At 43.0% G+C, this 22,792-nt stretch overlaps 1 protein-coding gene across 1 annotated transcript in view; it reads left to right on the plus strand.

Moving 5' to 3' along the window:
* The first annotated feature begins 11,153 nt into the window (after positions 1-11,153).
* The window catches only part of f3a (coagulation factor IIIa), a 51,120-nt gene continuing 39,481 nt past the window's right edge, over positions 11,154-22,792 (plus strand). The window contains exons 1-2 of the mRNA XM_069939085.1: positions 11,154-11,720; positions 20,498-20,609. Coding sequence (XP_069795186.1) covers positions 11,657-11,720; positions 20,498-20,609 — 176 coding nt within the window. The 5' untranslated portion in view covers positions 11,154-11,656. The remainder of the gene's footprint in view (positions 11,721-20,497; positions 20,610-22,792) is intronic.

Below are 22,792 nucleotides of genomic sequence, written 5' to 3' on the forward strand. Positions count from 1 at the left end.
GGCTTTACATATCGAAGCAAAAATGGGAACAAGATTTCAATATTACAATTTATGATCAAATATGGACAGATTTATGTAGAGACTGTATGATTAATACGATCAACATACGACATAGATTGGTACAATATTATTTTATGCATCAATTATACATTTACACTGCAAAAGTTACTTAAAATAAAATCAGATTTATCAAAAAAATGTTTTAGATGTGGTGAAGAGGAAATTACTTTTCCACACTCTACATGGTCATGCCCAAAGGTGACATCTTTTTGGATAGAAGGAGGGAAATTTTAAGAGAAAATTACTGGTATTATAGATCTACAAAATCCTTTTTTTTTTATTAGGAAATAGAAAAGGAATGAGACCTCAACTGAAGTTGTCATTAAGTGAAAAGGAATTTGTCAAAATTGTGTTGGCAGTGGCAATAAAAATTATTGCAGTTACTTTTCTATTTTTCAATGGTATTATAGAATCTGAGAATATGTAATAAATGTTTCTTATTGTTTTAGGGGGTTGGGGTTAGGGTGGGATTGTTAAGGGGAGGGATATGTAATCAACATCTTATAATTAGAATCAATAAGAATGTGCAAAGATTAATATTACTGCCTGTATGAACATTTCAAAAATAAAGATATATAACTGATGTTTCAGGCCTGAGCCCTTCTTCCTTGAATGAGGGGAGTGGTGAAGTCAAGACAGTTGATATCTTGGTGGCAGTTGAAGATATAAAGGTCCAGAGCAGGCAGAAGGCCAGGATGAGGTGTCCAGGTGGAGGAAGAAAGTTTAAGGTGGGAAAAGGGGTCTGTAGTTGGGGTGGCAGATAATCCAGGTTGTAGAAGTAGTCACAGAGACGGAACCAACAGAAAAAGAGTTTGGCATCATGGTGTGTGCGGAAGTCATTGAGGAGGCATGAAGGGGAACTATGGAGAGGCCTCTACTGAGGATGGGGCATTCCGTCTCCAAGAGAAGAAGGTTGTAAGGGATGGTAAAGACCAGGCAGGAGCTGGAGTAGGGGGTCAATAGGGTTGAGGGTATCAGGTGAGGAGGATGGGGATGCATCAGGATGTGGAGGGTAGGAGGGATCTAAAGAAGGGCTCAGGCCCAAAACATCAGTTATGCATCTTTACCTCCTCTGGACGCTGCAAGTCCTGCTGTTCCTCCAGCAGTTCTGTGTGATAACAGTGAGAGATGAGCTCTAGTCTTTTCAGTTATCACAAAACCAGAAAATCAGACGTTCATCCATTGTTGAGCACAGGATCTACAATTAGCCTTCAAATCTACTTTTTAATGGCAACAATATAGGAACAATTCAGTAACAAAAGGCAGCATTACAAAAATTATTTTAAAAATGCCTGAGTGGTTCATTTTTAGCTGATATGAATATAGAATACAAACTATAAAGAAAATGACATTGCTGGCAGAGTTGATATACTGCCAGCACTGCTACTAGTGTGGACCCAGGAGAACGGAGAGCAGAGGCACAGCGCTGCTCTAAAGGGTTGAACTGCCTGGTCCTAAGGCCGACAGCTCCATACAGGCATTAAGTGAACATTCCCCAACCCCTAACCCCCTGCCCTTTTGAGAAGAAGAAGCAGAGGAGACAAACTTGCAGGTTGGTGACCACAGCAGCGATCCAGCAAGGGGCGCGGAAGCTGAGGGACCCACATGGCCAGGGGACCAAAACGGGCTGCAAGCTGCTGAAAATTGGCTCATGGGAACCAGGAATTGGAGCCTGGATTCAAGAGGGTGCTGACGGCAAGAAGGGCTCCCAAAGGGCCTCGGGTGCTGAAGGCTCCCTGGTTGTGTTGGAGGTTTTGTTCAGGAGCACAGGTTGCTGATGGATCAAACAAGTCTCTGTGCAGCTGCAGAGGTTGTGTGAGCACTGGAGGTGAATTCTTGGCCAGTCAGTGACTCTGAAGGGACTCTCTTTGGATTCTCTTTCCCTCTTACTGTAAGGGGCGCCGGGTGACACTTATAGTGACTTTTTGTCTGCCTGACAGCAGGTAGAAGACAATTTTTGTAATAGTACATGATAATAAAGGAATCTTAAATTTTGAACTGAGGAATGAATGCATTAAATGCTCATCACATTGTTGTTTTGCATCTCAGTCCTATGACAGATTATGTTATATTTTATATTGTATTATATATTATAGATATGTTTTAAAGGAGATAAATTGTGTTAAGATCTTTTAGTGTAGGTCATAAACACTTCAGAACAGATCTCATTTAAAATTCCAGAGCTCTGCTCAAGCCAGACAGTCCTGGCTCTGAGTGCCTTTTCAAAAACTTTGAAGAATGTCTATACGGACTTCACAAGTAGGAGTTAATTGGACATGCTGTGGAGTAATGGATTATTGTTTTGGAAAGCGACAGATGAACGAACTCAGAGGGGTTAGGTCTGCTTCCACAGTCTGTCTGAGTGCAGTTGGCTGTTCTGAGAGGGTCATGTGGTTTTCTCTGAGAGAGAGAGGAGAGAGAGAGAGAGAGAGAGAGAGAGAGAGAGAGAGAGAGAGAGAGAGAGAGAGAGAGAGAGAGAGAGAGAGAAAGAGAGAGAAAGAGAGAGAAAGAGAGAGAAAGAGAGAGAATTCAGTTCTACAGCAGCAGCTGGGACTGGAACATAACAAGCTGGCAAGCTTGTGGAAAAACCCCATTTTGAAGATGGGTTGTGGATTCTTAGTTCAGCCTGTTCAAACCCCTTGTGGTCCATAAAAGAGGAGATGGCTGGCTGTATAATGTTTCACTTGAAATAAGGGAAACAGAAAAGGAACTCTGTGGTGACCTGAAAGAAAGAAGTTATCATCTGGAAAACCTTGATGGGGCAAGTTACTTTGGCAAGACACTGAAGTGGCTGATCAGAAGGAATCGGTTGTGGGCACACAGTATAAGAATTGCCTGATACCGGTGAACTTGGAGGAGTGAGAAGTGAGATTAGAATGTGAATTAAATAACTTTTCTGAACTTATACATACATTACATACATATGCGCTTAGAATTAGAAGGGGTTTAAGTTAAGTTAAGTTAAATAGTAATAAGTTAAAGTTTGATCCTGTTTTCCTGTTTAAAGATAATTAAAAACAACTTTTGTTTAAGTAACCATTTGTCTTGGTGAATTTCTATTGCTGCTGGGTTTTGGAGCCCTCTGGGCCCATAACAGTACTGTCTGCCCAGCTGAGATTATCTTGTAATTTTCTAGATGTTGCAGAATAAAAAGGTTGCCCGTGCCAGTTTAGAAAGTTGCAATCTAGCTTTGAATAAGTTAACTTGGAAATATGCATTAGGAGGATTACGTTTACCACATTTTCAAAATTATTATGAGGCAGCTCAATTTAAATTTATTAGTTCTTTCATGGATTTGGAATGGCCCCCTAGTTGGGTTAAAATTGAGATGGCGAATATTTTTGAATTTGAAATACATCAATTTTTGTTTCAGTGGAATTTAAATTTATTACAACAATATAATGTGCCTATACTAAAGCAGTTAATGAAGTTATGGATGAGAAAAAATAGAATGATAGGTTCTAAGGGTAAATTATTGACTTTAACACCATTATATAATAATCAACTTATTCCTTTTTCAATGCATAATCAATGTTTATTACATTGGAAATCTAAAGGTATAAAAAATCTGGGGCATTGTTTTAAAGAAGGTAAATTTTTATCCTTTAATCAAATGAGGGAAGATTTTGGTATTAATGAGAATTTTTTATTTGTTTATTATCAACTTCGATCTTTAGTAAAACAAATATTTGGTTACCTAAATTAGACTTTACCTAAATTGACTAAATTTGAATCTTTTCTTGTGATTGCACCAAAGAAGGGATATATTTCATTGATGTACCAAATATTACAGGAAAGTATGGAAAAAAAGGGATGGGATAGATCTAAGATTAAATGGGAAAAGGATATTAACCTTACTTTTTCTGAGGATGACTGGTTAGATATTTGTCATGATAGTGTTACTAGATTGATGTTTGTTATGCAATGGTTAATTACAATTTTTTACATCAATTGTATTTAACATCTGAAAAGTTCTAAAAAAATGGTTTTAGTGAATTAGACTTTTGTTTTAGATGTGGTAATTCGGTTGGAACTTTTTTTCATGCTGTTTGGTTATGTTTTTGGAAAGCAATTCAATTGTTTTTGGAACATTTGTATAAGATTAAAATACTTGTAGACCCGACAATATTTTTGTTGGGTAAGTTGAAGCCTTTGAAAGATTTCAGATTAGATAAATTTCAGATTGCTTTTGTATATTTAGCTTTATCTGTAGCAAAACAATGTATAGCAAGTACATGGAAAAATGCTAATGTGATTGATATTAATAGATGGCATAATGAGATGAAAACTTGTTTGGTAATGGAAAAAATTACGTATGTTTTACATGATCATTATTATTCTTTTCTTAATAAATGGTCTTTATATTCAGAATATTTACATTTAAATTTACTTTGATTAGATTTTAGTAAATATTTTTTAGTTTTCTTTCTTTTTGGCTCTCCTAAAGAGAGCAGGCTGAGAGGGGAAGTTTTTTTTTTCTTCTCTTTTTTCTTTTTTTATATAAAAAATTTTTATTGTTCACAATATGTATTTTTTTTTACTGTATGTAATAATCTTGTTGAATGAATGAGTAAAGTTGTGAAAAAAAAAGTTGCAGCCTAATTCAGTTTTCTCAGCATTCCTAGAAGGCAGATTCTAGATTTTTTGCCCTTCATCAAGATTGAGAGTGCAGAGAGAGATATCCCTCTACCTCTATCAATGGAGATAGTAAAATAGATATTAACCCTCTGCCCTCTTGATAAAGGGCTGAGTTCCTCCAGCAGACCAATTTAACTGATTCTATACTGATTCTGTCAACTGTTTATTTTTCTGTACACAGTACTGACCTTTACCAACTTACTTTCACTCTGTGGGGCACCAGGATTCCTTTCTCGCATTCTTGATGCAAGAGAGAGGAGCCGTGACACCCAAGTGTCCCTCTTATTAGATTGTGTATTATTCAATCTTGTACTCAGAGGAATTCTGTTAAATGTATGGGGGTGGGATGTGAAGACAACTAAATCCAGAACTGGATGTGGAAGTGCAACAAGGCTTTTGATTCAGGCTATTAAAAGGTTAAAATTAAAATTGATATTAGATGATTCTTCAAGTAGTAAAGCCATTTGATAAGGTGCCTCATTGAAGGCTTATCCATGAGACAAGGATACACTGATCTGGGAATAAAGCTTTAGCATTGATAGAGAATTGGTTAACCAATAAATAATTCAAATAAATGGGAGTTTCTCTGGTTGGCAATCAGTGGTGAGCAGAATGCCACTCAGGTTGGTGCTTAGACCTGCAAACTATTCATGACATATGTGAAAGATTTGGAAGAGAGCACAGAGTGTAGAATATCTAAGTTTGCTGATGAACACTTGTTTTTTAGTGGGTGTTACTTTGGGGGTTGCAAAACACTCACAGAGTTCATGAGAATTTCCAGACAGCCTGGCACCATCCAGTCCAAACCTTAATCAAAATTAATGCTTTGGAAGAACAAAAAGACATTGATTGATTATTCAAGAAAAACCAGATAGAACGTTTTCAGGTCATGTGATTATTACTCATGTCTGAGACACTTGAGCATCATTGATCAAGCAAGTCATGTGATTGAGACACATGAAGAAGCAAGATTGATTAATAAGTTACTAGAGATCTGCAAGAGACAGAAATGAAGTGACTTTGTGTGAAATGGGCAATTCTGCTGTTTCTCCTTGTCAGGGTCATTTTTGATTGACCTATATCTGGATAAAAGAAGCAGAAAAATTGTTTCATCGGATCGTGACCATTCTGATGGTCATTTTGTCTGACCCTTGCCTAGGTTATTGGAAGCATCGTGGAAGTCGCGTTTCGCTTCCCCTAATGTTCGTATGACAGAACATTTCTCTGCAAGCAACTCAATGAAGATTTGTGACTTTTGAACAGTCTGATCACTCATTACTTACATAGCTACTTCTGAAGATCAGTTTTAAAGTTCTGAGCTTCAGCACATGATTTCTAAACCTGAACTTTGTGAATTGACATTCCAGAATTGTGCCAAAGATGTAATGATCATTTGAGTGGGCAAGGGTTTGGCAAATGGAGCACAATATTGATAAGAGGATGGTGTTCGGATTTTAAGAGTTGAGTTACAGGGAAAGGTTAAACAGTTTAGGACTTTATTCCTTGGAACACAAAAGAATGAGGGTAAATTTGATAGAGGTATACAAAATTATGACAGGCTTAGAGTAAATGTTTTTTTCCTCCCTGAGGATATGTGAGGTAAAAACTAAAGGACATGGGTCAAGGGTGAAAGCAGAAAAAATTAAATGAAACATTAGGGGAAATTACTTCACAGAGAGAGCAGCAAAGGTGTGGAAAAAGCTGCGAACTGAATTGGTAAATGCAGGCTCAATTTTCATATAGAAGAACATTTTTGATAGGAACTTTGTTGGTAGAGCTATGGTCCAGGTGCAGTGAGTGAGACTAGGCAGAATAATAGTTTGGCACAGACTAGAAGGGCCAAAGGGCCTATTTCTGTGCTGTGGTGTTCTATGGTTCTAAATGGGAAGATACAAAGTCCCCTGTCTACCCAATGACCATTTTTCTCCATGGCTACTGTCTGACATCAAGTATTACAAGTCCTTTGGCGTCCTGTTAATACTCACCAAGTACCCTACCCCAATCTAATTCCAATTGCATGCATTCATCTAACCACATACCTATCTAAATTTCTCATCAATGATATAATTGTACTGGCCTCTACCACTCCCTCTGGCAGCTCATTCCATATGCCAATCACCCTCTGTATGAAAAGATGCCTCTCAAGTCCCTTTCTTAATGTTGAACAGATGTTGTTATGTCCTAGTTAACCCAAATTACATTTTCAAGACAGGTGATCCCACCTCCTTTGTTGCCTCCCATTGGCCTGCCTCTGTTCACTTGCTGCTGAAGCCCTCACACACGTCACAACTTCCCTCATCCTACCATCCATAACCCCTTCAGAACCCACTGACACATCGCACCTGGGTCTGCCGATCTCCGTCCGCACTGTCATTGCTTTGCCTCTCCCACCCCTCCTCAGCCCTACAACCTGGGGGAGAACCCACATCCCCACATGGTTTCAGTTAACCATGCACAGCTGCGTCTTCGGCCACCAGGGCCTGAAATTGCACCTCCGATCCTTTCCATCAGCCTCCCTCTCTTTCCCCCTTTGAGATCCTCACCTCTTGTCCAAGCTTCTGGTCATTTCCCTCAACACCTTCCATGCTTTATGTTCAAAGTTTAGTTGATAATGCTCCCGAGAAGGGTCTTTCAAAGTTTTACTCAAAGTGCAACAAAATGCATGCAGCCTTTCATCTATTATGGAATCTACACAGCCTTTCATCTATTATGGAATCTATACAGCCTTTCATCTATTATGGAATCTACACAGGAATCCAGCATCCCATCCCCCCCCCCCCCCACCCCTCTTGGATTCCCAGCTGTCTTACCAGTTTTTTTTAGGGGGGGAGGGGGAAGAATATTAGGATTTGTTGCACAACATCCTGCAATAAAGGAACTGTGTATATGAAGAGAGAGAGAGAATTAGTGTCCTGTGGATAGAGATGTGGAAATGTGCCAATAGACGTAGACGTTCCTTGTCACTGAAAACCACTGCGGTAGACTGATTTGCTGGGTGAAATTCCAGCGCATTAGGAAAACTTTGCCCATGCCCTTAGTATTTCATAGATTTAGATTTCTCGACGCATTCTTGACAAGTGGAGCAGAGAGGAATTGCTTGCTGCCTGACTCACTATTGGGGGAAATTATGATGGCATTGTACATTGTACAAAGCACACCGAATAAACATGGTGAGTTACGCCCCCCCCCCCCCCCCCCCCCCCCACCAAACAATAACTGTTCAGACCCTTATATTTTCCATGCGGCAGTTACGAATATCCCAATATTTCACATGTTAGTTTCTGGCCAGAATCCCCATCGTTTCAGCCCCGTTTGGGGCTTGAATGCGTTGACTTATGTCACCTGCAGCCGCAATTCTACCTGGCTCTTGTCCATTTTAGTGACCAGGGAACCAGGTATTCGTCACTCCAGACCACAAAGTCTTTCCCCCCCTTCCGTCATTATTTGAAATATTTCAGGGAAGACACCCACTCCTGCATCAGGTTGATCAATAAAAACGCAATAGAGTGAATTCCATGCCACTTTCTGCGCGTGTGAATGGGGACGTCTTCTGACCAAAGTTCTCGGCGAGTTCGCCCCAGAGCCACCAAAGGCAGTAACTACAAGCGATGCAAAGGACACATTTCTGATGGGCTGCCCATTATCTCCTTAATATCTATTAGATAGGCATTGAGAGAGAGAGAGAGAGAAGCTCACTTCGTGTAAACAAAAGCATGTGGATCTCTGAACTTGGATCTAGACTTCCTTGCAATCGGTCCGCAGAACTGCATAGGCTGGAACCTGGAGCAACAAGCAACCTGCTGGGGCAACACAGTAGAGGGGGACCGAGTAAACGTCGACGTTTTGAACCCTTCATCCGAGCCTTGAAGAAGGGATCCGGCCAAAACGTCGACTCTGAGGCTGGGTTATTGCAGCAGACCAGGGGTCGACAAGCGAGGGCGATTTCTCTCTTCACTCCAGGGCAGGAGTTAGACAAGTGGAACACGTTTTAGTGACGGCAAACCTCTCGGATGTGTTCTTTTTAAATAGCTTAACATTTTACTGCCTTTCTAATATTGTTCCTGCTAAGATCATTGGTCTCCTACATTTTCCTTTGTGGCTGCAGACGGCCAGATGTGCAGTGTGTTGAAACGGAGCTGTAGCGATACGTTCTCTCCTTGTACTTTATTCTCTACCTATGAGCTGTGGATGGATGGATGAGGCTGGCCCGCCCATTCATGATTCATCTCTATGTCTCCTCCCTTAGGACCATAAAGGTCGACCTCCCTCCCTTCCTTCATTCCTGTACTAGGATCCGAGCCAACCAAAGTCTTTGTGTTTATTAAAGCCCATCATTTCCCTGCTCTCGTACTTCGTGGTTATTGATAGAGCCTCTCAGGAGCCCCATCTCCCACCCTAATTCGTTCTGCTTTCAATCCCCAGAAATGGTTGTGTCCTCCTGGTCAGACGACAACTTCCAGGTTGTTAGTGGTGAAAACACAACCTGTTGGTTAACTGGAGACGCAAGAACTCCGCAAATGCGGGTATCTGGAGCAACTCAGCAAATAGAACAGCATCAGTGGAGAGAAAAAATTTTCGACATTTTGGGTTGAACGCCTTCCCCAAATCTGATTTGCCTGGATTGTTTCTGGCAGATTTCCACATCAGTGGCACCTCAAACAACCCAGAGAGATCAAGGGAGCCAAATTAACACATCTTTAAAGACAGAATGAAACTAGACCTTTGATTTCACGTCATTTTAGATAAACAGGCATTGCAAACAGCAAATCAATGTTGGTCAATACCTGACTTGGAGCAGGGGTAGAATATTGGGTGCAGTTTTGGACTCAGTAGTTAGGGATGGAGGTGGGAAAGATAGGCCAGGTGGAGGAGAAGGAGGGGTCTGCTGAGCATAGAACACTAGAGCAAAATTCAGGCCTTCAGCCCTCCATGTTGTGCTGACCCATATAATCCCTTTAAAAAGTACTAAATCCACCCTACCCCATAACCCTCTATTTTTCTTTCATCCATGTGCCTGTCTAAGACTCTCTTAAATGTCTGTAATGGTTCAGCCTCCACCACCATCCCTGCAAGGCATTCCAGACATCCACAACTCCCTGTGTAAAAAAATTAACCCCTGATATCTCCCTTAAACTTGCTCCCCTAACTTTGTACAAATGTACTCTGATGTTTGCCATTTCTGCCCTGGGAAACAGGTGCTGGCTGTCCACCCTATCTATGCATCTCATATTCCTGTAGACCTCTATTAAGTCTCCTCATTTTTCTATGCTCCAAAGAGAAAAGTCCCAGCTCTGTTAACCTTGCCTCATACAACTTGTTTTCCCAATCCAGGCAATATCCTGGTAAATCTCCTCTGCACCCTCTCCATGGTTTTCACATCCTTCCAATAATGAGGTGACCAGAACTGAGCACAAGTGTAGTCTTGCCAGAGATTTGTGGAGTTGCAACAACATGTCCTCTCTACTCCTGAACTCAATCTCCCTATTGATGAAGCTCCACATCCCAGAGGCATTTTTAACTATCCTATCAACCTGTGCTTTGATGAACCCCAAAGCTCCCCTGTTCATCATTCTTTTATGTTTTTAACCATTAACCCTGTACTCAGCCTTTTGGTTTGTCCTTCCAAAATGCATCACCTCACACTTATCCAGATTGAACTCCATCTGCCACTTTACTGTCCATCCTGTCTATATCCTCTTGTAACCGTCGACAACCTTCAGCTCCATCCACAACTCCTCCAACCATTGTGCCATCCACAAACTTACTGACCCATCCTTCTACCTCTTCATCTGGATCATTTAAAAAAATCACAAAGGGCAGCGATCCTAGAACAGAACTCTGCAGCACTCCACCAGTCACTGACCACCTCCCCCCACCCCAACTCCAGGCAGAATACATTCCTCCACTACTACCCTCTGCTTTCTTCCTTACAAGTTATTTTATTTTATCCGCACTGCCAAGGTGCCACTTTCTGGATGAGTTTCTGGTCGGGGACCTTGACAAATGTCTTGCTAAAATCCACGTTAGACCACATCTACCGCTGGAACCTCATCAATTTCTTTGTTACCTCCTCAAAAAAAACTCAAATGGGCCTCTGAGGTACGACCTTCCCTTCACAAAGCCACGTTGAGCTTTGGTAGGAAGAGAGAGAGAGAGAGAGTCACCCATTCATCGCTTTGTCCGAGATGTTAAAATCCACCATGGTTCTTGTAAGAAGGGAGGAACAGAATCGTTTTCACTGGATGATGAATTAAATCTTTTTTTTAAAAAGTACACGACTATTTTGCATACAGGTTGATTGGAATGTGCAACTCTGATCAAGTGGCTGCCACAAAGTCCGTCATTCTTGAACGCAAACCATTGTGAAAGATAGTAGAACAGAGAAATGAGCCTTCGTGGTTTCAGAACCAACGGAGAAGACTCTTCCTTCCGCATTGTTGGTCGGTAAAGTTACACGATGCCTGGTCAAGACGTTTTAAGTTTTCCAAACATTCCACTCTCACCGTTCGCTTTCTTTCTCCACCCCCGCCACCAGAACACGAGGAAGTGAGCCACAGTGGGCACACTTGGCTTGTTGACTTACCTGGATCGCTCAGGTGGACGGGGCGGCGCTCCGCCGGAGGATTCCAGCGCTCCCGAGCGGAGGAGTTTGTCCTGGCCGCACAGAGACAGCTCGCCTCGGCGGGGAGAAGGAGGGGCAGGGATTGGCGGATCTCCTCTTCCATTGGTCACCCCGGAGAGAGGGCTGCCCCACTGCCCTGGCTTTTTAACTCGGGGGCTCGCTCGCAATGGAAAAAAGTATTGGGAGACTCAGACAACCGACGAGGAAGGACTAAAGAGCAGGCTGATTATCATTTCATCTCGATCGAGCCATCTGGTACGAACCGAAAGTTACCTGACACTACAGAAAGATTTGCCGCTACCGACCCACCGCCCCGCCAGCGCCACTTCTCTGAGCATGGGCTCCGCTGCCATAACTTTGGGTCTTGCCTTTATCTGTCTTCACTGTGGACGAGCTTCAGGTAATTTGATCACAGAGCGGAGAATTCGTCTCGACGCTCTCTTTTTGAATGAACGTAACAAAGAGAAATAAAATGTAACGAGTTTATGGGTTTTTTTTTCTTTTGGTCTCATGGCTATCAAATCAAAAGCGAATGGAAGAAGTGATTTGAGACGCCAAGGGGACCAGATAGAATTCACCAACTCTTTAATAAAACTGCCCTGGCTGCAGAAGTGGTTGCGGGCGGCGGGATTGAGTGTGGGGGGTGGAGAGAGAGACCGTGATCCAAGTGAAATCACAATCCTGGAGAAACGCAAAAGGCAATGTGTTTTCACTTTGCAGAAGCCCCCTCCTCCTCTCCTCTCCTCCCCTCCTCACATTCACCTCCAATTCGGCCACATCTTGCTCGGGATTAACAACGCGCCATATTTTAGCATGGGTTGGATCTAATTCCCCGTAGGCATAATTAGCCGGCCACTGTCGTCGAGAAGTTGTCGGTGCATCGCCTTCTCTGGTGAGGAGGGAGAGCCCGGACGAAGGCGGAGCGACCATGGGGGAGGGGGGGAAGAGAGGGAGAGACGGGGGGGGAGAGAGAGAAGGGGAGAGAGAGAGGGGGGGAGAGAGAGAGGGGAGAGAGAGAGGGGGGGGAGAGAGAGAGAGGGGGGGAGAGAGAGAGAGGGGGGGAGAGAGAGAGAGGGGGGAGAGAGAGAGAGGGGGGGGGAGAGAGAGAGGGGGGGAGAGAGAGAGAGGGGGGAGAGAGAGAGAGGGGGGAGAGAGAGAGAGGGGGGGAGAGAGAGAGGGGGGAGAGAGAGAGGGGGGGAGAGAGAGAGAGGGGGGAGAGAGAGAGAGAGGGGGGGAGAGAGAGAGAGGGGGGAGGAGAGAGAGGAGAGAGAGAGGGGGGGAGAGAGAGAGAGGGGGGAGAGAGAGAGAGGGGGGGAGAGAGAGAGAGGGGGGGAGAGAGAGAGGGGGGGAGAGAGAGAGGGGGGAGAGAGAGAGAGGGGGAGAGAGAGAGAGGGGGAGAGAGAGAGAGGGGGAGAGAGAGAGGGGGGGAGAGAGAGGGGGGAGAGAGGGAGGGGAGAGAGGAGGGGAGAGAGAGGAGAGAGAGAGAGGAGAGAGAGAGAGAGGAGAGAGAGAGGGAGGGGAGAGAGAGAGGGAGGGGAGAGAGAGAGGGAGGGGAGAGAGAGAGGGAGGGGAGAGGGAGGGGGAGAGAGAGAGGGAGGGGAGAGAGAGAGGGAGGGGAGAGAGAGAGAGAGGGAGGGAGGGGAGAGAGAGAGAGAGAGAGGGAGAGGGGGGTAGGACGAAAGGTTGCAGCATTTGCCTGGGTCACTGGATTATGATTCGGTTAATCGGGAATGGCAGCACGCCCGTCGGAAGGGAACATCACACTGAGCCCCAGCCACGCTTATTCGTTCGATAGTATCCAGAAAGTAGCACGCGCTTCCGGCCCAATCGCTCCCTGCCGCCGCAAATTAATTGGCGGGGATTTGTAGCAGAATGGATCACAGGGAAGTGTGTGGAGGCTTGAAAGGGGTACGGAAATGAATCCCCAAGACGGTATGCACTGCAAGGTGTGGCGAATGGCAGGCTCAATTTTAACATGGACAGACAGATGAAAGGGGATGGAGGGCTATGGGTGCACTCAGTGGGACATAGGCGAGAAGGACCTGATCCTTGTGCTGTGATGTTGGATAGTTCTATAGTTGGACAAACTTGGGTTGTTTTCTCTGGAGTGTCAGAGGTGAAGGGGAGAGCTGATAAAATTATGAGAAGCATCATTTCCACCCCCCCCCCCCCCCCAGGGAATGCCAAATACTAGATGACCAGCATTTAAGGTGAGGTGACAAAGTTTAAAGATGTCCACACCAAGTTTTTATTTGGTTGGAATAAAAACACACTGAAATGCTGGAGGAGCTCAACCGGTCTTTTCAGCAGGCCTTTTCCTGCAGTGAAAAAGCCCGACTGTAAAGGCGGGAGACTTGACTCGATGAATGGATGATCCAAGACCCCAACTGGAATCCCTCTTGGGGAAGGATAATCGGTGAAGCGCTGCATTCCACCGCCTCGCATGAATGTACAGCCACTGCAAGCGGCTGGTTAGAGGGTGAGCTGATGACGTCGCAATGACACCGTCAGCCAGCGACCCACCTTCCTGTTCTCTCTCTCCCACTCACCCCTCTTCCGTCCATGACCTCGTCAGGGTAGGGCTGGTCGGCGGGACCCATCAGGTCAGGGATGGCCGGCGGGGGCCATCTATAGCAGACAGATATATTGGCGACGTTTCAGGGCTGAGCCCTTCTTCAAGGAATAAGAAGAACAAGCCAGAAGCAGGAAATCTCAGAAAGTCTCAGAATTCAAACAATGGGGGAACAAAAGGTGTACATTGGATCTGATTAGGGATGCAAAAGGAGACAGTGGCGAGACAAGTGGTAGGTGCCTGGGTGGGCTACCAAGGTTAGTGGTGAAGCAGATACTATAGTAATATTTAAGAAGCTCGTCGATGTTTACACAAATCCACAGGGATTGTGGCTCGTGTGTAATCAGAGAGTTGTAGTTTAATTTGGCATCATGTTCAGCCAAGTCATTGTGAGCCAAAGAGGCTGTATGTATCCTACACTGCTCTCTGCTCTAAATGACACAAGCTGAGCTAGTGCTACTGGAAAGGGTTGAAACAAGGGTGACTGGAGTGGGGGGGGAGGGGGTTGGAAAACTCAGCAGCAGGACCGCAAGTGGAGGAGGCAGATGCTGGGACAAGTAAGCCCAAAAGGAAGGGACAGGTGAATGGTCACAGTGAGACTGAGGGGCTGAAATGTGTTTTATGCAAGGAGCATTGTGGGTAAGGCAGTCTGAATCAGTACAAGGATTTATGACGTTGTGGCTGGTATGGAGACGTGGCTGCCAGAGGCTCAACATTCCTGGGGGTTGTTTTAGATGGGACAGAGAAGGAGATAAAAGGGGAGGCATAGTCTTGCTAATCAGGGAGAGTTCACAGCTGCACTTGGAGAAGACCTAATGGTGGTCTCAACTACTGAGGCAGTGTGGATGGAGATGAGAAATATGGAAGGTGCAATCACCTTGATAGGGCTGTACTATGGACCTCCCAATAGTCACCAGAAGGTGGAAAAATTATGAACTGTGTCAGAGGCTTAGATGGGGCAGAATTTATTAAGAGCACTCAGGAAAGTTTCTTGAAACTGCATGTCAATGGCCTATCCAGGAAGGAGGGCTATTCTAGACCATTTCCTGGCAAATGACCCCAGGCAGATGATTGAAGGTTCAGCAGGGACATTTTGGGAATAATGATCACACTGCTTTAACTTTCAGAATAGTGTGGACATGGATAAGCACGGGCCTCATAAGAAAATAAAGTTCTAAATTTGGCGAGGACAAATTAGACAGGAGCTAATCTGGGACCATTTGTTATTGGGCAAGCCCACAACTGACATGTGGGAGTTGCTTAAGGACCAACTAATTAGAATCCAGAATTGGGATGTTCCAGGGCAAAGGAAGCATCATGATAGTAAGATAAGTGAACCTCAGATGATGAGAAAAGTCATGAACTAAGTCTAGAAGAAAAAGGAGGCTTCAAGAAGTTACAATCAGATAGGACCTGGAGGAATATAAAGATTGTAGGAAAGAGTTCAAACAGGGCATTAGGAATGCTAAAAGGGGATTTGGCAAGCAGGATTAATGAAAATCTCATGATGTCCTATACATATAAGAAATAATGACTAGGGAGAGGAATAGGACCACTCAAGGACAAAGGGGTGAATTTATGCTTGGAGTTGGAGCAAGTGGGTGAGGTACTAAATGAGGACTACATCAGTATTTACAAAAGAGAAAGATGCGGAAAGTGATAGGGAGAATACTGTGGAGAACGTTCATGTTTTAGTGAATTTTGAGATCAAGAAATAAGTTTTGTTGGGACTTTTGAGGAGTGTTAAAGTGGATAAGTTCCTGAGCCTGATGGGATGTATCACCAGTTTTTGAAAGAGGCAAGTGAAGGGATTGCTGGGACCTTGCCAAAAATCAGTGCACCCTCACTAGAGACAGGAGAGGTTTCTAGTGAATCTTATACCTTTGTTCAAGAAGGGAGAAAGGGAAGCGATAGGCCAATATGCCTCACATCAGTGATAGGGAAACTATTGGAAAGGACATGAGGGATAGAATTCATGCACATTTGGAAAAGCATGGTTAGATTAGGGACAGTCAACATTGGTTTGTGAGGGGTCAGTTTGATGGAGTTTTTTGAGGAAGTGACAAAGATGGTTGATGAGGGTAGGCATTGGATATTGTGTACATGAACGTTTGAAAACATAGAAAATAGGTGTAGGAGTAGGTCATTTGGCCCTCCAAGCCTACACCGCCATTCATTTTGATCATGGCTGATCATCCACTCAGCACCCTGTTCCAGCTCTCTCTCCATACCCCCTGATTCCCCCTAGTCACAAGTACTAAATCTAACTCTCTCTTAAATCTAGCTATGGAACCGGCCTCAATCACTTCCTGTGGCAGAGAATTCCATAAATTCACCACCCTCTGAGTGAAAAAATTCTTCCTCATCTCAGTCCTAAAGGACTTCCCCTTTATCCTTAAACTGTGACCCCTGGTTCTAGACTTGCTCAGCATTGGGAACAATCTTCCTGCATCAAGCCTGTCAAATCCCTTAAGAATTTTGAATGTTTCTATTAAATCTCCTCTTAATCATCTAAACTCCAGCGAGTACAAGCCCAGTCATTCTAACCTTTCTTCATATGCAAGTTCCGCCATCCCTGGTATCAATCTGGTCAACCTTTCCTGCACTCTCTCCATGGCAATGATGTCCTTCCTCAGATAAGCAGACCAAAACTGAACACAATACTCCAGGTGAGGTCTCACCAAGGCCCTATACAACTGCATCAATACCTCTCTGCTCCTGTACTCGAATCCTCTTGATATGAACGCCAACATACCATTCGCCTTTTTTTACTGCTTGCTGCACCTGCCTGCCCACTTTTAATGACTGATGCACAGCGACACCCAGGTCTCTTTGCATCTCCCCTTTTCCTAATTGGATACCATTAAGATAGTACTCAGCCCTCCCATTCTTTCCTCCAAAGTGGACAACCACACACTTATCCACATTATATTGCATCTGCCATGCATTTCCCCACTCACCCAACCTGTCCAAGTCACCCTGCACACTCTTAACAGCTTCTACGCAGCTTACAATCCCACCCAGCTTCGTGTCGTCTGCAAATTTGGAAATGCTGTTCTCTATTTCCTCATCTAAATCATTAATATATATCATAAATAACTGGGGTCCTAGCACTAAGCCTTGTGGTACCCCACTAGTAACTGGCTGCCATTCCGAAAAGTACTCATTTATTCCTACTCTTTGCTTCCTATCTGTCAACCAATTCTCTATCCATCTCAATACCATATCCCCTATACCATGTGCCTTAAGTTTGTATCGTAATCTCCTGTGTGGGATCTTATCAAAAGCCTTCTGAAAATCCAGGTAAACCACATCCACTGGTTCTCCCCTATTCACTCTACTAGTTACATCCTCAAAAAATTCAATAAGATTAGTCAGACATGATTTTCCCTTCATAAAACCATGCTGGCTGTGACCATTGAATTCACCACTTTCCAGATGTGCCACAATCACATCTTTAATAACTGACTCTAACATTTTCCCCACTACCGATGTCCAGCTAACCGGTCTATAATTCTCTGATTTCTCTTTCCCTCCCTTTTTTAAAAAGTGGAATTACATTAACCACCCTCCACTCCTCAGGAACTACTCCAGAATCTAAAGAGTTTTAAAAAATTATCAACAAGCTATCCACTATTTCATGGGCTACTTCCTTTAGCACTCTGGGATGCAGACCACCTGGCCCTGGGGACTTGTCTGCCTTTAATCCCTTCCATTTATCCAACACAACCTCATAACTTACACTTATTTTCCCCAGTCCTTCTGTCACATTAGCCCCATGGTCCCCTATTATTTCCTGAAGATTATTCATATTTTCCTTAGTGAAGACCGATCTAAAGTAGTTATTTAATTGGTCTGCCATGTCCTTGTTCCCCATGACCTGTTTCTGAATGCAAGGGACCCACATTTGTCTTTACTAGTCTCTTTCTCTTTACATATCTATAAAAACTTTTGCAGTCATTTTTTATGTTCCCTGCCAACTTTCTCTCATAATCTCTTTTGCCTTTCCTGATTAATCCCTTTGTCTTCCTCTGTAGAACTCTGAATTTCTCCCAATCCTCTGGTATTCTGTCTTTCCTGGCTAGTCTATATGCTTCTTCTTTACACTTGATACTCTCTCTCCCTGATTTCCCTTGTTATCCAAGGATGTACTACCCTCCTTGAGTTATTCTTTTTCCAAATCGGGATGAACAAATGCTGTATTTCATCCAGGTGATCCTTAAATGCTTGCCATTGCCTTTCTACAGTTAATCCTTTAAGTAACATTTGCCAATCTAACTTGATCAATTTGCTTAAAAAGTCCCTTATGGTAGGCTAATTCAGAAGATCTAAATGCATGGGATCCATGGTGAGTTGATAGTCTGGATATGAAATTGGCTGGTTCATAGCAAACAGAGGGTTGTGGTGGAAGAGCGTTTTTTTCCTGGCTGGAAGCCTGTGATTAATGGTGTTCCACAGGGATTGATGTTGTTTGTAATAGGTATATGTAAATATGTGGATGAAAAAGTAGCTGGGTGGGTTATTAAATTACAGAAGAGCAGAAAGATTTAGGAGTAACGGTACATCGTTCCCTGAAGGTAGAAACTCACGTGAATAGGGTGGTGAAGAAGGCTTTTAGTATGCTGGCCTTTATCAATCATTGCTTGGAATATAGGAGTTGGGAGGTGATGTTGAGATTGTATAAGACGTTGGTGCGGCCTAATTTGGAGTTCTGTGTGCAGTTCTGGTCGCCTAATTATAGGAAGGATATAAACAGTGGAGAGAGTGCAGAGAAGATTTACCAGAATGTTACCTGGGTTTAAGCATCTAGAGTACAGGGAGAGATTGGGCAGATTAGGTCTTTATTCTTTGGAGCGTAGAAGGTTGAGAGGGGATTTGATAGAAGTATTTAAGATTATGAAAGGGATAGACAGAGTGGATGTGGATAGACTATTTCCGTTAAGAGGAGGAAAGATTAAAACAAGAGGACATGAGTTAAGAGTTAAGGGGCAGAGGTTTAGAGGTAACATGAGGGGGAACTTCTTTACTCAGAGAGTGGTAGCCATGTGGAATGAGCTTCCGGGAGAAATAGTGGCGGCGGAGTCAATTGTATTATTTAAGAAAAGGTTGGACAGGTATATGGATGAGAAGAAGATGGAGGGTTATGGGCATTGTGCAGGGAGGTGGGACTAGAGAGGGGTGTTTGGTTCGGTGCGGACTAGAAGGGCCTAATGGCCTGTTTCCGTGCTGTAATTGTTATATGTTAAATTTTCTAATGACACAAATATTGGTGAGCTGTGGACGGTGTAGAGGGGGTTAACAAAGAATACAACAGGATATGAATCAGTTCTGGGCATGGGCAGAGAAATGACAGACAGCATTTAATGCTGACAAGTGTGAGGTGTATTTTTGCAAGGTCAGATGTGATAGTAAATGCATGCAGTTAATGGCTGGGCTCCTGAAAGTATTGATGTGTGGAGGGATGTGGGGATACAGAGCCATAGCTCATTGAAAGGGGATAGCATGGTAAAGATGGGTTATGCTTGGACTCATTGGGCAGAGCATTGAGTATAAAAGTAAGGAGGCCACACTGCAGCTATATAAATTTTAGTTAAGATACATTTGTGAGCATTTCCAGTTGGAGGCTGCAAAAGGTACAGAAGTGGATCAAGATTTTGCCTAGTTTACACGACCAATTTGGGTTGTTTTCTCTGGAGCATAGGAAGCTGAGTTGTGACCTGATAGAGGTGTACAGAATCGTGAGAGACATTGATAGGGTGGATTGTTAGAATCTTTTCCCCAGGACAAAAGCACCGTACACCAGAGGACAGGCATTTAAAGAGAGGGGCTGAAAGTTTAAGGGAGATGCATGGGGCAAATATTTTACACAGAGAGTGGCAGGAAATGGCTGCCAGGAGTCGTAGTGGAAGCAGAAATAAAATAGTAGCATATAAAAGGCTTCTCTATAGCAGGAGATGGAGGGATATCTATCAGGTAAAAGCTGCAGAGCTTAGTTTGATTTGGACATCATAAACAGACACATTTACTCTATGGTTGATGCCAATGTTAACTGGTCAAAAGGTCAACTACCATCTAAAAAGTCATCAACTTTCTTCACAGATACTGCCCAATTTAATGAGTGTTCCATCATTTTCTGTTTTGTTTCAGATTTACAGCATCAAAGAATTTTTAAAACTTTTTTTCAATGTGATATTAAAACCATATTCATGAGACATAATTATGATTAATGTTCAGATTATATTCTTTGCTATAAATCTGGAAGACAGACAAAGAGATTGATAGGTTCTTGATTAGCCAGGGCATTGAATGTTTTGGGGAGAAGGCCGGGCAGCAGGAGTGGGAAAATGGATCAGCTGATGATTGAATGGTGGGGCAGACTCAATGGGCTGAATAGCCTATTTCTGCTCCCATGTCTTATGGTCCCTCATGGGTTGACGTAAGATATAATTTACTTGAATATTCTTCCTCAAGTCTGGCTGATGCTAAACATTAGCTCTTTGAGCTCTTACGCTAATTCACTGTTAAACCTGTGAGGAGGAGGAAAATGACCAGTCTTTTTTTTAATTCTTGGAGAATGGCTAAATTAAATCTTTTTAAATCCTCAGGCACTTTGTTGAAACCTGTTACTAATGTAACATGGAAATCGTTCAATTTTCTCACAACATTGCAATGGGAAAAGATTTCGGGAGACGTGGTATACACTGTGAGAGTGGCTGGGTAAGTAAATTATCCCTGCATGGAGCTAACCCAGTTCTTTGAGCAGCAGAGAGTGTCTAGTTTGAAGACGGTTAAATGTGTCGAGTGATTTGAAAACTATTACTGCCAAGTTACAAACTTATAAGTTCAAGAGCCGTGAGGTAATGTCACAGCTATATAAAACCTTAGATCCTACTTGGAATATTGTGTTCGGTTCTGGTCACCTCTCTACAGGAAAGATGGGGGTTACTATAAAGAGGGTGCAGGAGGGATTTACAAGGATGCTGCCTGGATTGGGGAGCATGCATTATGAAGATAGGTTGAGTGATCTGGGTCTTTCCTCTTGGAGAGACTTAGGATGAATGGTGAGCTGAATGAGCTGTATAAGATGATGAGAGGCATTGACTCTGGCTAACATGACTGGGCCATTAAAGTGCTTGGGAGTAAGTATGGTGGGGGGGTAAGAGGTACTTTTTTCACAGAGAGGGTGGTGGGTTCGTGGAATATGTTGCTGGAAACGTTGGTGGTCTATTAAATCTGTACATGGAACTGAGAAGAATAGAGGTTTATTCAGTAGGGAAATTCTTGGTCGTTGTAAGAGTAGGTTATTAGGTTGACACAACATTGTGGGCTGAAGGGCCTGTACTGTGCTGTAGATTTTCTGTGTATGTTCTATTATGTTTATGTAAACCTGTTGATATTGTGAGCCCACAAGTGAAGTGCTGTGAAAGGGTTCTAAGAAAATAGCTCCGGCATATTCCTCTGTTTTATTCGATTATTTTAATGCTCTGTGTACTTGCAGCATCTGGTGTGAGGATCCAGTGTATACTTTCTGAGATTTAAGCTCAGAACTAATAGTTTGAAGGAAGCTTACTCCTCCAATGGGCTTCAGGAAGGATCGCAAACAAAGCCCAGGATGCTACAACAAATAAAATACTTGTTTAAAAATATCATAGGGTCCTTTAAGATGGACTTTTGGAATAATTATCTTCCAACATTTTTGTCCTTAAAAATCTTGATGGGGATTGGTTATTTAACTTTACAAAATGTTTGGAGGTGGAGGGAGACAAGATCTCCAAGAATACATCTGACCAGAATTGGTCATTAAATTCAAGGCCAGTGCAAGTCCTGAGAAACTGCCTTGAAAAATTCAACATGGATTCGGTTTGATTGAACTTTATCTTTCTTTTTGGCGGGATATTATATGACCCATTATTTTATGCCACAGGCAATATCTATCTCTTATAACTTACTGTATTCATGATGAAAGACAATCAGGATGTTATGACATTGTCCACAAATAGGATTCACACCTTCGAATTTAGAATGGATGGGCACACACTGCACACATGCACAGGTAAACACAGAACTCAAGAATTTGGTGTTTGATTATGGTCTGTTCCTCTGGAGGTTGTTCAATACTGAAATCATGTGGAGTCCCAGTATTAAAAGTATTGATTCTAGGAAGTGGCGATACTGATGTAATAGACACTCACTTCTCATGTCAAGAAAGAACGGCTTGTTTATTTCAGTTTGTGAATTTTAAATGGAGGGATGTCTTAATTGCTTCAAAATTATCTTCTTGCCACATAAAATAAAACATTACACTAAGGGAGATTTTTCTTCTGGGCCATAATTCTTGTTGGAGATTTGGAAAAAAAATGCATGTAACGTTAGTACCTTTCTCACTAAATCCTGATTAACATTCCAGCACTGAATCTAATAATCCGAGGAACTGCCTGGTTTGGATTTGAAACTGTTCATTAAAATTTTTCCCATTAGTTAAAGTGATGCTGTTTTAATCATTCAGAATATTGCAGATCGCGGATACTCCGTAATGCGTGCTGCACTTTTCCTCATACTTTTACTGAGAGCAAATTCCTATGCAAAAACCCCATGCATAAGCATTATACATGAATATAATGTTAACAGGTTTGTTATCATATATATTATACAATACTTCCATCTGCAGTTGAACAGGTCCAGTTATCTGGAATTCAAGCAAATGGCAACCAATTGTGGAAATATAATAAAAAAAAATTTAGACATACAGCATGGTAACGGGGCATTTGGTCCATGTCGTCCAATTACACCCCCCATACATTTCGAATGGTGGGAGGAAACCAGAGGCCCCGGGGAAAACTCACACAGATGTGGGGCGAACATGCAAATTCCTTACAGACAGTGTGTGATTCGAACCCTAG

This window comes from Narcine bancroftii, chromosome 5 (assembly GCF_036971445.1).
Source record: "Narcine bancroftii isolate sNarBan1 chromosome 5, sNarBan1.hap1, whole genome shotgun sequence".
NCBI lineage: Eukaryota > Metazoa > Chordata > Chondrichthyes > Torpediniformes > Narcinidae > Narcine > Narcine bancroftii.